General features: G+C 37.3%; 1 protein-coding gene across 1 annotated transcript in view; it reads right to left on the bottom strand.

Moving 5' to 3' along the window:
- Positions 1-402: 402 nt before the first annotated feature.
- Positions 403-17,326, bottom strand: part of KYAT3 (kynurenine aminotransferase 3) — a 57,355-nt gene continuing 40,431 nt past the window's right edge. Inside the window, exons 11-14 of the mRNA XM_001146041.5 lie at positions 13,731-13,917; positions 7,992-8,065; positions 7,647-7,733; positions 403-869 (exon numbers count right to left, since the gene is read on the bottom strand). Coding sequence (XP_001146041.1) covers positions 807-869; positions 7,647-7,733; positions 7,992-8,065; positions 13,731-13,917 — 411 coding nt within the window. The 3' untranslated portion in view covers positions 403-806. The remainder of the gene's footprint in view (positions 870-7,646; positions 7,734-7,991; positions 8,066-13,730; positions 13,918-17,326) is intronic.

The raw sequence follows: 17,326 nt of genomic DNA, 5'->3' as shown, positions 1-17,326 counted from the left end.
AAAAAAAAAAGGGAGAGCATGTGCACAAGACAGCAACAATGAGCTGGAAGAATAGGTCATTATAGTGGGAGATGATGAATTTGTGATCTCAAAAGGTGAAGCCAACTTGAATCATAAAAGCCTCAGGGAGCGACCAAGGCAGCGGTGGCTGAAGTGCAGTGGAGGCGAACATCACCAGAGGTGAGGATGTCAAAGTATGGAAAGCCTGGCTAATCCATGTGGACCTGAAGCCACCGCAAATAACAGCAGTACTTGGGGTATGAAGCAAAACTGTGAACAGAGTTCAGGGCCATTGGTAAATGAAGGGGAGGAACTACAGGTGGGTACACAAAACAAATAGATGTGGTGGAGGGGTGGAACTGGTTAGGAGTTTTTACACAATGGTGGAAACATGAAACCGGCTAAAGTCAGATGAGTGTTTATTGTTTGCCAGGCTTTTTGCATACATTAGTCCATTTAATTCTCAGAAACGACCTTCATATGAAACAGGTACTGATTTTATTCCTATTTTATAATGAGAGAACCGAGTTACTGAGAGGTTAAACATTTCACAGTTCTTATCCACTATGTTATGCTGCCTCTTATAAAATGATTGTGGAAGGTGTGTTAATACATTTCAACTGGAAAAAAAAGGTCAGATCCCCCGAAAATGTTGTTAGGAGTTGGGTTAACTGCTTTGGAAAAACAATGGAAATATTTAAATTCCAGTTGTACTGAAATACCTTTTAACATCCAGCAGGTGGCAGCACTAAGTAACAATTCCATACTAGGTCATCTAACAGAAACATTAATCCATTCTGCACAAATCAAGACTTCTGTACACTCCATGCCTTGATGATTTCTTCAGCAGCATCCAGTGTGCTGTCTTTCTGTAAATTAATGAAATAATCATCATTATTACAGATAGACATAAATTCAAGATAAAGCAAAGATTTAAATACACAACATAATGAAGATTTAAGTGAATATCTGATCTCAAGTGAAGAAAAATTTTCAAAGTGAAAAAGCAAAAGCAGAACCCAAAACAGGAAAACAGTTAATCAAATGAATTATAATTACAGAAACAGGTCAAAGGGTACAGAATAGTTTACACTGAAAAATAATAGCTGTCTGCTCCACCCCTTCTCCACCCCTTCCTATGACTCCCTCTACCTTCAAGATAACCTTTTATGGCAATTTCTGGGTTTAGTTCTAATGGCTACCACCAAAATCTAATAATGTGCTTATGCTTCTATTTCCTTATTTGTGAACTTCACATATTATCTACTATATCTATACTTTGCTCTGAACAAAAAAAAATTAGTTCATTCACACTACTCTGCCCCTTGCTTTCAAGGTTTCATAGTTGTAATTATTGAAAAATAGTTTATTTTGAATAGGTGATTCATACATATAGCATAAAATTAAACAGAGGTGTAAGCAGAGAAAATCCAGCCTTCTGTTGTTCATCTTCTGTTTCTCTACTTCTTTTTCTTTGTCTTCTCTCTCCACCAGAATGATTCAGTCTGAAAGCCAATAGGTGAGGCTGAGCAAAGCGGCTGTCCATGTATAGGGCTGGGAGAGCCTTGGCAACCCTAGTGCAGGACACTGCAGCCAGAGTGGAGTGAGCAGGGTGGTCAGCATGGGTGTCATGAGGTGATAGTGCTGGCTGGAACAGGATGTCAGAGTCTGAGTGGGTAAGTGAGGCACCTGTATGGTAGGGTGGCCTCATGCAGGGTCCTGGAGCCTGGATGAGATGAGGCAGCCATCTGGCATGGTGTCAGTGCCCAAGAGGGGCAAGGAGGGCTTCTGAGTAGTAGGTGACAGTGATGGCCTGGTATGGGGTATTGGAGACCTAGATGGGGGCACCTCTCCAGGAGGATGACAGGACAGGTCGGCATGGGTGATAAAACCCAGGTGGGGTGAAGATGTAGTGTAGCAGCCTGGCACAAAATGTCAAAGCCTGAACGGGGAAAAGGGTATCCTCTCAGGGACTGGGAAGGTGAGGGGTGCACAGTGGCTTTGACAGGAGATTGATCCCATACAGAAGTATTGATTAAATTAGTAGTTACATGACTAGTGGCCAAATCTGGGAAAATCTAAGTATCAAAATAAGTAATAATAATAATAAATTATAGCCCACTGTACTACAAAATAAAAATCCAGAAGTCCACATTGATACATATGAATAAGTTAATAAATAAATTGCTTAATGAGATATGGAATATTTTCATAGTACCTTACTACAAAATATTTACTATTTAACAAGAAAATATTTACTATTTAACAAGAAAAAGTATAACTTTATAGTAGAAAAGACTGGCAAACACCACCTTAATCAGGTGGTTAAAGTTAACATCACTGGTAATAGGAATAATTGAAATCATGTGCCACCTGATACAATGAAAAGGATAGAGTATCATCATTTCTGTGGTTTCCTGCCGAAGTGCATAGCCTGAATCTAAGTATGAGGAAACATCAAACTTAAATTGAGGTACTTTCTTAAAAATAATTCATTGATAATTTTCAAAAGTATCAAGATCATGAAAGTCAAAGAAAACTGAGAAACCATTCTAGCTTGAAGGAGACATGACAACTAAATGCAATGCATGATTCTAGCCTGAATTAATTAATTATTATAAAAAGGACATTATTGGGACAATGAATGACATTTAAATCGGATCTGAGGATTAGATGGAGTATCAAGGTTAACTTCATGATTTTGAGGGTTATATTGTGGTTTGGGAGGAGAATGTCTTGTTTATCAAGAATACACAAGTAAGTATATGGGGGTGATCGGAGCATCCTCAGTAATTAAGTTGACAACTTACTCTGAAATAGTTTAGAAAAAAGTTCTTGAAACTTTTAGGTTGAGAGCATTTAAAAATATTTGTTTTAAAGTAAGTCAGCTTCCCACCTATCTTCCTCAGCCACTCAGTTTTTCTCTCCAGAGGCAACACTGGGATTTCATTATATATTTTTCCAGAGATTTTCATCTATCTTTCTTTTTAAAATTGTGTATTTTTTATTGTTCTTGTTTATTTATTTTTAACTTTTATTTTAGGTTTGGGGGTACATGTGAAGATTTGTTACATAGGTAGACTCATGTCACAGGGGTTTGTTGTACAGATCATTTCATCACCCAGGTATTAAGCACAGCACCCAATAGTTATCTTTTCTGCTCCTCTCCCTTCTCCCACCCTCCACCCTCAAGGAGGCCCCAGTGTCTGTTGTTCCCTTCTTTGTGTTCATGAGTTCTCATTATTTTTGGCTCCACTTATAAGAGAGAACATGTGATATTTGGTTTTCTGTTCCTGTGTTAGTTTGCCAAGGATAATAGGCTCCAGCTCCACCCATGTTCCTGCAGAAGACATGACTTCATTCTTTTTTATGGCTGCATAGTAGTCCATGGTGTATATGTACCACATTTTCTTTATCCAATGACAGCATTGATGGGCATTTAGGTTGATCTGAATGTAGCATCATTTATTCAAGCAGCCCCCACTGGTGAATAATTTTGTTGTTTACAATATTTTGCTATTACAAATGATGCCTCAGTGAAAATCCTTGAATATAAGTCATTCGAAATGTGCAAATAAATCCACAAGAAAACACTTGTAGAGGTAGAATTGTTGGATCAAAGGGTATGGGAAATCACATCTGAATAGAAATTTTCAAACTAACCACCATAGAGATTTTACAAATTATACTCCCACTCTCAATTTGTGAGAGTGTTTTATGAAACTTTTAGTTGTTTTGGTTGTTTCCAATCTAAGAGATAAAATTTCTTTGCAGTTCTATTTTTCATTTCCCTTACTATGAAATAAGTTTGACAACTTTTATAAGTTTAACAACTACTAAGGATCTTACCCATAATATTATAAAGTGCTATTTTTGCCTTAAATTTATTTACTTTTATCACTTTTATTTTGCTCTGAATTCAAACTGCTTTCTTTCAATTTCTATTTTCTTGGTATGTTTTTGTCATTCTTTTATTTTTAGCCTTTCTAAGAGGTGGAGTTAGGTGTGTCCACTTTCCCTAGAAACTTCCAGCTACTTCCACACTATCTGCCAATATTGACTGCTGATGTAAGAAGAGTCTGGGTCCATACTGATCCTCCTCTTCTGGCCCCTCTGGAGGCCTTGATATTACTGTCTAGGTGACCACAGGAATTGTCTTTGAAGCCCAATATATCAAGCGAGGTATATCTCAGTGTTAATAATTGTGTGACAATTATTATTATATCCAGGTTCCATTTGTTCTGCTCTTATTTTTTTCTGGCAACTCTACATATTTTATTTTTCCTCTGCATCAATAATTTTTCTGCCTAATATTTTAAAAATTATTTGTTCCTTTCCACTTCCTTTTGCTCACTTATCTCCATCCTTAATGTCCTTACAGAAGTATTTAGTGTTCTTTGTGGTGTTTCTATTAATAATGTCACCATAATTTCCAATAGCTTTATTTTTTCTTTTCAATTTCCTACCTGAACTCTGATAGCTCCCATTTGATCTTCTTATAATATCTTACTCTATCTTCCCTGAATTCGTAAAATCTCTGCTTTCTCATTTTAAAGGTTTTAAATCTGAAATAGCACTAATTTCATTTGCTCCATGGCAACATTTTTTTTGGGCGAATATTCTCTAACACTTGTTTTTCCTTGTACCTTTCTCTTTTCCTTATAGTGTCCTATATAGATTCACAGGTGGTTCCTCTTTTTTTATTATTATTATTGTTATTATATTTTTTGAGACAGAGTCTGACTCCATCACCCAGGCTGGAGTGCAGTGGAGCAATCTCAGCTCATTGCAACCTCTGCCTCCTGGGTTCAAGTGATTCTCATGCCTCAGCCTCCCAAGTAACTGAGATTACAGGCATGTGCCACCATACCCACCTCAATTTTTTGTATTTTTAGTAGAGATGGGGTTTCACCATGTTGGCCAGGCTGGTTGTGAACTGCTGACCTCAAGTGATCCTCCTGCCTCGGCCTCCCAAAGTAATGGGATTACAGGTGTGAGCCACCGCACCTGGCCCCTCCTCTTTGATTATTAATCATTTTTGATTGAATTCTTTGTTTTCCACTGCCAAAGCATGCACTATACCTGTTGTTCTGAGTAATAAGCATGCTACCTGCTGGCTTTGTCTCTGATTTGAAGATAGATTTGCTGATTTGTATAAGGGAGAAGCTGGGGCAGCACCAGAAAAGAGCAGAAATTCTCCTTGTCTCATAGTAAAATTTAATACAGTTGATGTAGGGTTCAGTGGGTGGGAGTTCTTTTAGACTACACTTCTTATCAAATAATTAAATTGGCTATCCCCAATTTAATACATCTCTTCCGCATTGCTTCAACATAGCTTTTAGCAAAATGACAGGAGTAAATGAGGAAATCTATAGACCAACCAGAGTCTCCTTTCCACCTTGCCTTACATAGTTTCCAGATGACATGACTGTATGTTTTTGCCGTTTCCTCCATCATGCCAAACAGTCTAGAGAAGTTCCTGCTGCCAGTGCAGCGACTGCTCCTACTGTTCTCAATAATGAGTATGCTGCCTGCTGGCTTTGTCTGTAATTTGAAGATGTAAAAGCAGGATCCTTTCTAGGGATCTTCCCTCTACCATCACCTTCACAGTATTTAGCAGCCTTTCCTTAAACACTGGGGAATTTGTTTTCTATTCTCTTAGTTGTTTTTAAATAATTTCTAAAAAGAGATTAGGGGAGGGCTGGGTTTACCATTTTAAAACTGGAAGTCCTACGTTACTTCTTTCTTCTGTTAGTTTTGTTTACAATTTCAAATAATATACCACTATTTCTCAATCCAGTGTAAGATGAAGGATGTTAATAGCATTACCGTTCTTTAAAATTTCAGTCAATTGAATGTTTACATTGTTAGGTTGTTAATATTTATATTCTATTCTGAGCAAGTCTGGCTATCGGTTGTCTCTGAAAGTTGAAAACAGTGTTTATGTTATTCTGACTAGGTTTAAAGATGAGTGAGTTGATAGAGTGTCTTGATCTCAGTAAGACTATTTTCAGTACCAACAACATTTTGAAAACAGCAGTAACACACTTGGAACCTTTTAAAAAAGGAGAAGTTTGATAATGATAAATCTCTCAGCTTTCATTTGTCAGGGATATCTACTTCATTTTCATTTTTAAAGGATATTTTCCTAGATATAGCATTCTAGGCTGTTATTTCTTTTTTTTTATGTCAGTGCTCAGAAGATGTTATTTCATTGTATTCTGGTCTCCGCTGTTTCTGATAAGAAGTTAGTTAACATTTCTACCTGGACGTGCTGGGCTCATGTGATCCTTGTACCATAAACTCCTGAGTAGTGAGTACCTCAGGCATGTGCCAGCAAGCCTGGCTAATTAAAATTTTTTTTTATAAAGACAGGATCTCATTACGTTTCCCAGGCTGGTCTTGAACTCCTGGACTCAAGCAATCCTCCCGCCTTGGTCTCCCAACATGTTGGGACTATAGGCATGAGCCACTACACCTGACCTCTGGCTGCCTTTAATATCTTATCTTCACTTTTGTTTTCAGCAGTTTATGATGTACCTAATTGTGCTTTTAAAATATTCATCCTGTTGTATTTCATTGACCTTTTTAGACATAAGTTGCTTTTCACCAAATATGGGAACATTTTGACTATTATTCCTTAAAATATTTTTTCTGTCATATTCTCTCTCTTTTTTTTCTTGGTTCTCCAATGACACATATATTATCACTTGGTATTGTCTCATAGACCTAAGGTTCTGTTCACTTTTTAAAAATAATATTTCTCCTCTTTTCAGATTGGATAATTTCTATAAATCTGTATTCAAGTTAACCCTTTTTTTCTGACATCTTCAGTACTCTCTTAGCACCATAAGTATTTCATAGCAGATATTAGACTTTTAAGTTCTTGAATCTCCATTTGGTTCTTTTTTTTTTTAATAGTTTGAATCTCTCTGTTCACTTATTATAACCACGTTTTCATCTAATTTCTTAAACATACTTCAAATGTTTGCTTTAAAGTCCTTGTCTGCTAATTTCTAGATCTGGGTCACCTTTAGGCCTATTTCTATTAACTTCTTTTTTTCTTTGCTACAGGTCATATTTTCTTGTGTTTTCTTATGTCTAGTAATTTTTCATTGTAAGCTAGAAATTGTCATATTACGTGGTAAGGGGTCTGTATTATGTTGTCTTCTTTCAAAAAGTGTTGAATTTTATTTTGGTAAGCAGTTAATTTTTTTTTTTTGAGACGGAGTCTCGCTCTGTTGCCCAGGCTGGAGTGCAGTGGCGCGATCTTGGCTCACTGCAAGCTCTTCCTCGCGGGTTCATGCCATTCTCATGCCTCAGCCTCCCTAGTAGCTGGGACTACAAGCGCCCGCCACCGTGCCCGGTTAATTTTTTGTATTTTTAGTAGAGACGGGGTTTCACTGTGTTATCCAGGATGATCTCGATCTCCTGACCTCGTGATCAGCCCGCCTCGGCCTCCCAAAATGCTGCGATTACAGGCATGAGCCACCATGCCCAGCCAGTAAGCAGTTAATTTTAAAGCCATAAGCCAAAATCTAAAAACTGCATATGAGCATATCATTTTTAGAAACAGAAGAAAATAGTGCTTTAAAAATTGAAATGAGGATACTATATATGTGTTTTCAATAGAGCAGGGAACTTACTTTAATGAAGCAAAAACGCACAAACTTCTCAAACTGTGATTTAGTCTCTGAGTTACAGAATGCTGAAACGGGGATGGCTGATAGTTTCTGAAAAATAAATAGAAACATATAATAAGGAAACTACTTACACTTCAAATATTAATTTTGGTACTACAGATACTAGAGGCAACTAGATACTTTTAAATAGTCACAATAATTTCCAAAAAGAAAAATGCTTTTAAAAGCCACAAGTGGAGTATCATATAACAACATTATATTTGATCAATTTCAAAGCATACCAGCAGATTTCCTTCAAAAATTAACTATAAAATATAATAGAATCTTGCAAAGAACAATAAACATTACCTTATGTTTAGTCATCCATTTCACAAACTTATAGTCATAAGGCTCATTATTCTTCATATCAGAGAGGTCTGGATCTAAAACCACAATGAAAATTAGGTGGCCTATGAATTTCATCTGATGCAACATGTATTTCATTTAAGTCTATCAAGATTCAACATTTTCTCCTATTTAAATTAGCTTGGTTTAGAATTTTCTCAGAACATAGTCACAGAATATGCTGGAGTCTCACACTGTACGGTGGGGTGGGAAGTGAATTCACAGAGCTTTACTGATAGTCTAAGGCAGTACTCACATATACATCAGGGTGATTAGGCTTATACGTGCAGCTTTCAGCACAGGAAGAGAGTAGAAAAGGTGAAGGGCAGAGGAGGGATGCCTTTCCATTGAGAAATAAGACTCTATGATCATTACTAAGGAAATAACTGCTAAATTTTTAAGTATTCATCAGTAATGATTATATCTCCACATAGCCACTCATTCAACTATAAGTTCCACAAAAGTAAAGTGTCTGTTTGGTAACCTATCGTATTCCCAACCCATAGTTCAGTGTCTAGCACATAAGTGACAAAAAGTATATTTGTTGAATGGATAAATTAATATTATGCATTATTTATAAATACAGGATATCTGTTTAGATCTTCCAAATGCTACTCTTATTTTTCATCTCCTGCTCCCATATATTATACTGCTTTTTAAATTTGTGAAAAAGTCAAATATATACTCCTATTTGCTCTTGCCTCAATTTTGCTTTAAGGTCTGGGCAAGATATATCTCTGGCAATTCAGTTTCAGCAATCCACATTTCATATTGTTTCAACTTTATTGACTTGTACTCTTCGATCTTCTTGAATGCCCTAAAGCAACTAATGTTGATGGTTATTGTCATCCAGGAAATTTTATAATTTATTGCTGAAAACAAATTGAGGCAGATATCTTACTTCTTTCTTCTATACATTAAATACTAGTGGTTCTTTTCAAATTAATCATGTAAAACCTTTGACACTGAAGAAAGGTTCACCTGTATTTTTAAAACAAAGCCCTAATATCCTTTTACCTGATATTTTAATCTCCATTCTCCCCTGTGTTTTAAGGAGAACATAAAATTTCCAAGTAATAATGCCAACAACAAACTGCAATTTATTGAACACTTCTTATTGGTTAAGCATGTTACATGATCATCTCATTTAGTTGTTACCACAATTCTGAGAGGTAATGATAATCCTGTTTACAGATAAGGAAGTTAAATTATTATTTCAAGGTATTTATATGTAATTCAAGTTTGGCCCTAACAAAAATACCAGCTAAAAAACTTAGTCTAATTGTAAATTATGTAAAAATTCCATGTGACAGGTATACAACAGCAGTGTATTGAAGGTACACAGGTAGGCAGAGAAAGGAGTGAATACCTAAGGGAGTAGAAGAGGATTATTGACTAATTCTAATTGACACTGTACTACTCATTTATTCTTGTAGAGCTTAGACAAAAGGAATTTATTTATTTATTTATTTATTGAGATGGAGTTTCTCTCTCGTTACCCAGGCTGGAGTACAATGGCACGATCTCGGCTCATTGCAACCTCCACTTCCCGGGTTCAAGCAATTATCCTGCCTTAGCCTCCTGAGTAGCTAGGATTACAGGTATGCACCACCACACCTGGCTAATCTTTGTATTTTTAGTAGAGATGGAGTTTCACCATGTTGGTCAGGCTGGTCTCAAACTCCTGACCTTAAGTGATACACCCACCTCGGCCTCCCAAAGTGCTGGGATTACAGGCCTGAGCCATGGTACCCTGCCAGAAAAAAGTAATGTAATACCATGATGTTGAAAAAGGAAAGAAGGGAATAAATATAATTATAAAGGTTTTTTAGTCAGAAGGAAGTTGGAATCTATTTCTTTTGACATGCCTCAGCCAGACATCCTCAAGGGAACTAAAGTCTTTCTTTATTGACAGTAAGAGTTTAAATCAAATGTGTGAACATATTTAAGTAATCTATGAAGGCCCAAATTTGTTTTTGCATTCTTACTATCTCCTCCATAATTTTGGATCCTATTATTTCACTAGAAAAACTGTAATAATCTCATTTGAAATCTTGTCTTCTAATTACTGGATTCAGAGGCCAGCTTTGATATTTATTAGTTGATTAACTTCAGTAAATTACTTGATTCTCTATCTCCTCTTCTCTATCAATAGTGATATAATAGCACCAATTTCATATAGCTTTTGTGAGAATATATTTGCAAAGCTCCTAATGTAATTCATACTGTATCATAAATTCTCAATAAATATTAACTAGTCAGCCCTTGCTATTAATTGTAAAGGGAAGTAATTACTATTTTCATGAATATTATGGTTTAGTTTTATTCTCAAGCTACGATTAAATAAGAGTTTTTGTTTTTATCTCTAGTTTATGGGCCAACTTTTAGTATATAGAAGAATTATCACATTGCAAATTAAGCAGATGAAAAGGTAAAACAAAACATAAATTTCTTTATATGTAGGAAGGTTTTGTGGACATTAACATTTTTCCACGAGTGAAGGAAGACCATAAAAAAAATCTTGTTTTCATTATCAGAAAAGCTTTCCTAACCAAAATCCTTTTTGCTCCTATTATCACCACACTAGTTCAAGATCTAAGACCTAAATTAGTATTGCATATAGAATGGATTGACTGAGGAAAGAAATGGAAACTAATTAGGAGCTTAATGTAATATTCTGAGTTGTATCACTGTTCTTTTGATAGTTAATGTCACAATGTGATAAATCGAGTTTCATATCTGGAAAAGTTTGGTTCCAGGAAAGAATTGTTCTTATCTAAAAAGCTAAGTTTCCTTTTATTCAAAAACTACGCAACTAATTTCATTTTTCTGTTTGCCTTTACTGTCAGGAAGTTTAGTCTCAAGTTAATGCTAATTACAATACTATGTGAACCTAGGTGACTGAAATATTTGCTTTCTTCCCCTCCTATGTGTCACTGATTTTTTTTTTTTTTTTTAATTTAAGAGACAGGATCTCACTATGTTGCCCAGGCTGGTCTTGAACTCCCGGGCTCAAGCAATCCTCCCGCCTTGGCCTCCCAAAGTGCTGGGATTACAGGCAGGAGTCACTGCACTGGCCATGTGTCATTGATTTTTGATTTAGATACAATCATTTCTATTTATATATTACTGCATAGAAAACTTTTAATATGAGAAGGCTCACATTCCTTATGGAAGCATATAAAGTATAAATGTTGTTCTTTTAAAAAAATAATAATTCATATGGAAATCTTGGGGATTTATGATTCAAAGGCAAAAATATAAGTGATGACAACTGTGCTAATTTTTTTTATCATTTCATAAAATGAACTGCACATTTAGACTCAATATAGAAAAAGCACTTCCCAAATCTCAGAGTCTAGAACACCTTAAGAGGTTTTATATAAGCATAGAGCTTGGGAGCCTGCTAAATACAGCTCTATGGCAATAGGACTGCAGGAATCTTTGCTTGTCAAAGCCTCTTCTCTCACAACAAATGAAGAAATAAGCTAATGTGAAAGGAAAGAGAGTGTTTCAGTTTGAGCCAAACCTCATGTAATGAATTCTTATGACTGTATGTTGCCTTGGCATCCATTGTGAATATAAGTTGGTCTTTCTTATACCAGAAGCAGGGCTTAGTCACCCTTGACACAATTTCCACTTCTCTTCCTCCTCGCAGTTCCTCAATGTAGTTGATTCAGATATCTGCCTGAGACAACCACCTCCTGGCGAGCACCTCACTGTGGGACAGCTAGATACAACCTACTTGACTCGCCCACTGACCCCCACCCTCCTCATGGACTGCCTAGATATGCCACAGTGACCACCTCTCAGTCACAGCCTGACACCATGAGCTTGTGCCTGCTCGCTCTAAACCCATCTGTTAGAAGTCTCTGCAGGAAACCTGCTTAGGTAACACCTTGGGCCCCCAAAAAGGCTTTGGCCCACAGATCCCACTCTCTCTCTGTTCCCCACCTGCTGGTTGAGTGTGTATATCCTGGACCACTCCTCACTTCCCATTGGTCCCGGGAGGCCTGCTGCCTCCTCTGTGTCCCAACTGACCAACACACCGGAACCTAACTCTCCTCCTCCTAGAGAGTGGCTATCTCTGTGGAAATAAACTGGATACAGGTCAGATGAGAGCCACAAGGATGTCTGCCAGTATAAACCAGTTTCCAGGGATGTCTGGTCATGGGTCAGACACTTAACATCAGGCCATCTGCCAGGATAAACAAGTAGCCCATGAAAGGCACACTGCAAACATCCAGGACCTCCCCTGGAGCCCCATCAGGGAACAGCTAGAGTTTATAGCCACTTTCCAGAGAGACAGACCTGAAGACCAAATTATAGGAAAATCATAACACCAAACTTTTCTGAAATTTGCTAAGATGATAATGAACTATTACAAGTAAAAATTGCTAGCATCAAATGCTTATAGTAAGAAAGAACTCAGCCAGTGGCTCATGCCTGTAATCCCAGCACTTTGGGAGGCTGAGGCAGGTGGATCACTCATTAAGCTCAGGAATTCATGACCAGCCTGGAAAATGTGGCAAAACCTCGTCTCTAAAAAAAATTTAAAAATTAGCTAGGCGTGGTGGTGCATGCCTGTGGTCCCAGCTACTCAGGAGACTCAGGTGGCGGGATGGCTTGAGCCCAGGAGGCAGAGGTTGCAGTGAGCTGAGATCACGCCACTGCACTCCAGCCTGGGTGACAGGGCCAGACCCCGCCTCAAACAAAACAAAACAAAACAAAACAAAACAAAACAAAACAAAACAAACTCCTATGTGAAGGATGTAAAGTTAAAAAATATGATCAATGTTTTGTTATAAAATTGAAAATTTCCTTTACTCTTTCCAGCTTTATACAATTTGGTATAAATAAAACACTTCAGTTTTTCAAGTTCATTGGCATATAACTTCATTGTAATACAATTTTAAAACATTTAAAACTATATTTAGAATGGCTGTAATTTCTGTCATGATAAATTAGGCTTCAAGGTTTACTATTACTAATTTTTTTAAAAGAAAAGTTATATATGACACATTATCATGCTTCTAACTTTAGATTTGTATGGCATGTCAGAATTACATATAACAGCTTTAGGTAATATAAAAAACAATGCTTTTTGGAAACAGAACTATTTAGAATCTAGCTGTGTGACTTCAGGGAAGCTATTTAAAACTTTCTAAATCTTTTTACCTGCAAAAATGGAGCTAATGTTTTCTTCAAAAGGGTGTTTTGAGTACGTGGCACAAAGTAGACCCTCAATAAGTGTTATTCTCCCATTTATTTTATTTCAGTACATTCTAAAATGGCAAATATTCCCTGATAGCTTCAAAATTTCTAGATATTTTTCTAATGAAATAGTACATTTTGTTAAGTAAACAGGAAACTACAATTTTACTCAAATGAACACTGAGTATATAATATTATTTCACACACTTGTGTTTTAAAATTACACACCAGAAGAGAGTGATAGCAAATCCTATGTTTAATAGACTAACTAGAACAACACTGACTCCACAACCATTTAACAATGGTCACATTTAAGGTAAAAGACCTAAAAGTAAAGATAATTATAGAAAATGTAGACATTGCAAAAATCCATCCTTCTCCACAGATAAAATGCTGCTGTGGCTTTGACACCAATCTTTTCTCCATAATTCTGAGATAATTTCACACATAAGTTTCCGTATAGTTGAAATAGTAAAAGCCTTTACAAACCTAGCAAAGACACATCAGCAATGATGAAGTATCCTCCATCAGGAACTATGGGTTTTAGGCCAACACTTTCAAGTAAACGTACCATCCGATCTCTTTTTACTTCTAACTCTTTTGGCAAAGAATTAAAGTAACATTCTGGGTCATCCATGCGCTTGATGTCAATCCAGAAAGCTTGAGCCAAGGCTTCCTGTTTGTTAAGAATCAAAAAATATGAAAAGGAATATGGCAATGTTATTTATTGCTTAGTTTATTGGTATAATAAATAGAGATGATCTGAGTAAAATTATTGGCAAAGAAGTCACTCAGGAAATAACAGTTGAATTCCTGTGAACCTATATTAAACTCTATAGGTTAATGGAGGAATCAGTTATACCTAAATGATTAAATCTCATGTGAAGAACTGAGAAGGAGTCCTGAAAATTCAAATTGAAAAAGAGCTGTTACTTAAAGGTGGCTTGCTTGGAAACAAAAAGACATTAAGATATTTTCTGCTGAGGTGAGTTGTAGAATGACTTGCTAAATCTAAGTCAGAAGAACAACGAGAGAGTAGTCAGCCTCTCACCATTACATTTGGGGACAGAGTGGAAATGAAAGCTCACCTACTGTGCAAAGGAGAAATGTGCCTTTCTTATTTTCCATAGGTGTGGAAATCCTTGCTGGAATTATTCATATGCCAGGAAGTTGGTCAAAGTGTAAGAGGGACTAGAAATGAGTTTCTGGAACATCTACAGTAATTCCTCTATCTTTCTTCAAGAGCCAGGACAGCAAACTGGGCCAAGGAAAAAGCCAATGTTGTTAAGTACAGTGGACTGAATGTTTGTGCCCACTCTCATATTCATATATTAAAATCGTAAACCCCAAGGTGATGGTATTAGGAGGTGGGGCCTTTAGGAGGTGATTAGGGCAGAAGGGTAGAGCCCTCAGGAACAGGATTAGCGCCCTTACAAAGAAGGGTTAGCTTGCTCCTTCCACCATGTAAGGACACAGCAAAAGGCACCATCCATGAAGAAGCATGTCCCCACCAGACACCAAATCTGCTGGTGCCTTATCTTGGACTTTGCTGCCTCCAGAACAGTGAGAAATAAATTTCTGTTGTTTATAAGCCACCCAGTCCAACTAAGACATTAAGGACCAGGCAGGTAAGAGAGACTGTGTGGCAAGAGATGAGACTGGAGACAGAGAGGGGCAAGATCACAGAGATTTTATGCCAAAAGAATGCAGTAAAACAGAATTAGTAATAAATCTCCAGTACTACAAAATCTTGGAAAATAAGGATCGATTGCCTTAGCCTGGAAATCTGTGGTTTCCTGGAACCAAACATGGTTGTCCCAGGACAAAACAGAGCACCTAGCTGAAATGGAGAATAAGAGTGTTCGGAAAAAGATGTCCTGCATTCTTAGCTATATCTTTTTTTTTTTTTCTCTTGGCAACTTGTTCATTTACTATAGGAGATACTGCCTTAGAAAATTCCAAGTATAAGGAGACATAAACATCCATCCTAACTACAGCATTATCCTGGACTCCTTTCTTTTTCACATATCCCATATGTAACCTATTGACAAATAATGTTGGCTCTACTTTCAAAATATATTCAGAGTCCAATCACTTTTTACTGCTTCTACCACCCCCATCTTTGTTCAATGCACTGGCATTTCTCTCTTGGATCACTGTAACAGCTTTCTCACTCAATGAGGCAGTCAGAGTCCATTTGCTAACACAAGCCAGACCAAGTCACTCCTGAGCTCAAAACTCTCTAGTGACTTCCTATCTCACTCAGTCCTTACAGTGACATGCATGCCCCAGCTCCATTGGACTCCCAGCTACCTCTCTGATCTTAGCTTTTCCTACTCTTCTCTCAATCATTCCATTCCAGTCTCTGTGCTGTTCTCTGATATTAACATGCCAGCCAGGCTGTCTACCACCGGGCCTTTCCGCTTGTTCTCTCTGTCCAAAGGGGTTTTTCTCCAGGTAACCATGTGGCTGCTTCATCCCCTTCAGTTAGTTGTTCAAATGTTACCTTATCAGGGAGGCTTTCAAAGATTACCCTATTTAACACTGTATATCTCCCACCTGGAGCTTTACATCCTTCCTCTTCCCTATTTTATCTTTCTTCTTCATATCTATCAACATCTTTTTTTTCTTTCCTTTTTTTTTTTTTTTTTGAGATGAAGTCGTGCTCTTGTTGCCCAGGCTGGAGTGTAGTGACACGATCTCAGCTCACTGCAACCTCTGTCTCCTGGATTCAGGCAATTCTCCTGCCTCAGCCTCCTGAGTAGCTGGGATTACAGGCGCCTGCCACCATGCCCAGCTAATTTTTGTACTTTTAGTAGAGACGGGGTTTTGCCATGTTGGCCACGCTGGTCTCGAACTCCTGGCCTCAGGTGATCCGCCCACCTTGGCCTCCCAAAGTGTTGGGATTATAGGCGTGAGCCATTGTGCCTGGTTCTTTTGCCCTTTTAGCTGCCTTCTAAAAAATACTATTTTTTTCAGCATTTTGATTATCCATAGAATGATGGTAACTAAATCCCTATTTCCATAATAAATATTAAAAATATTAAATATTAAATAATATTTAAATAGTTTTTCTTTTTTACTTTATGATGTATTCTAGAAATCTTTTTTATCTCAGTACAGTAATTATAGTATTTCCCTATTTTCTTTCTTGTTTCTTTTCTCTTCAGCAGCCAGTAGACAGAGTAATGGGTCCCAATGACATCTAGGTCTTAAAACCCAGAACTTGTAAATATGTTACCTTGCATGGTGAAAGGGACTTTGCAGATGTGATTGAAATTAAGGAGATTATCCTTAATTAATTGGACAGATTATCCATTGGGCCCAATGTTATCTCAAAGGTGCTTATAAGGGAAAAAGGGAGGCAGGAGGGTTGAAGCCACAGGAAATGTGTTGACGGAAGCAGAGGATAGACTCTCCTAGAGCCTTCAGAAGGAACACAGCAATGCCAGCACCTTGATTTTAGCCCTTTAAGACCCATTTCTGACTTCTGAGCTGAAGAACCGTAGGATAATAAATTTGTGTTGTTTTAAGTCACTAAGTTTGTGGTAATTTGTTATAGCACCAGTAGGAAACTTAATATGGTCATATAACATTTCAATGTTTGGATAGATCATGGCTTATGTAATCAATTGTCTGTAGATGATAATGGATTATCCTCAATCATCTGCAATGAATAGCCAGGTAAGTACATAACTTCTTACATGTGCAGATAGCTTGATATGGTTTGGATCTGTGTCTTCATCCAAATCTAGTGTCCAGTTGTAATCCTCAATGTTGGAGGTAGGGCCTGGTGGGAGGTGATTGGATCATGGGAGTGGTTTCTCATGAATGGTTTAGCACCATCCCCTTGATGCTGTTCTCATGATAGTGAGTTATTGTGAGATATGGTTGTTTAAAAGTGTGTTGCACCTCCCCACTTCTCTCCCTCCTGCTCCAGCCCTGTAAGACATGCCTACTTCCTCTTTGCCTTCCACCATTATTGTAAGTTTTCTAAGGCTTCTCCAGAAGCAGAAGCCACTATGCTTTCTGTACAGCCTGTAGAACCATGAGCCAAGTAAACCTCTTTTCTTTATAAATTACTA

This window comes from Pan troglodytes, chromosome 1 (assembly GCF_028858775.2).
Source record: "Pan troglodytes isolate AG18354 chromosome 1, NHGRI_mPanTro3-v2.0_pri, whole genome shotgun sequence".
NCBI classification, from domain to species: Eukaryota; Metazoa; Chordata; class Mammalia; order Primates; family Hominidae; genus Pan; species Pan troglodytes.
This window is presented reverse-complemented; position numbering and strand designations above follow the sequence as displayed.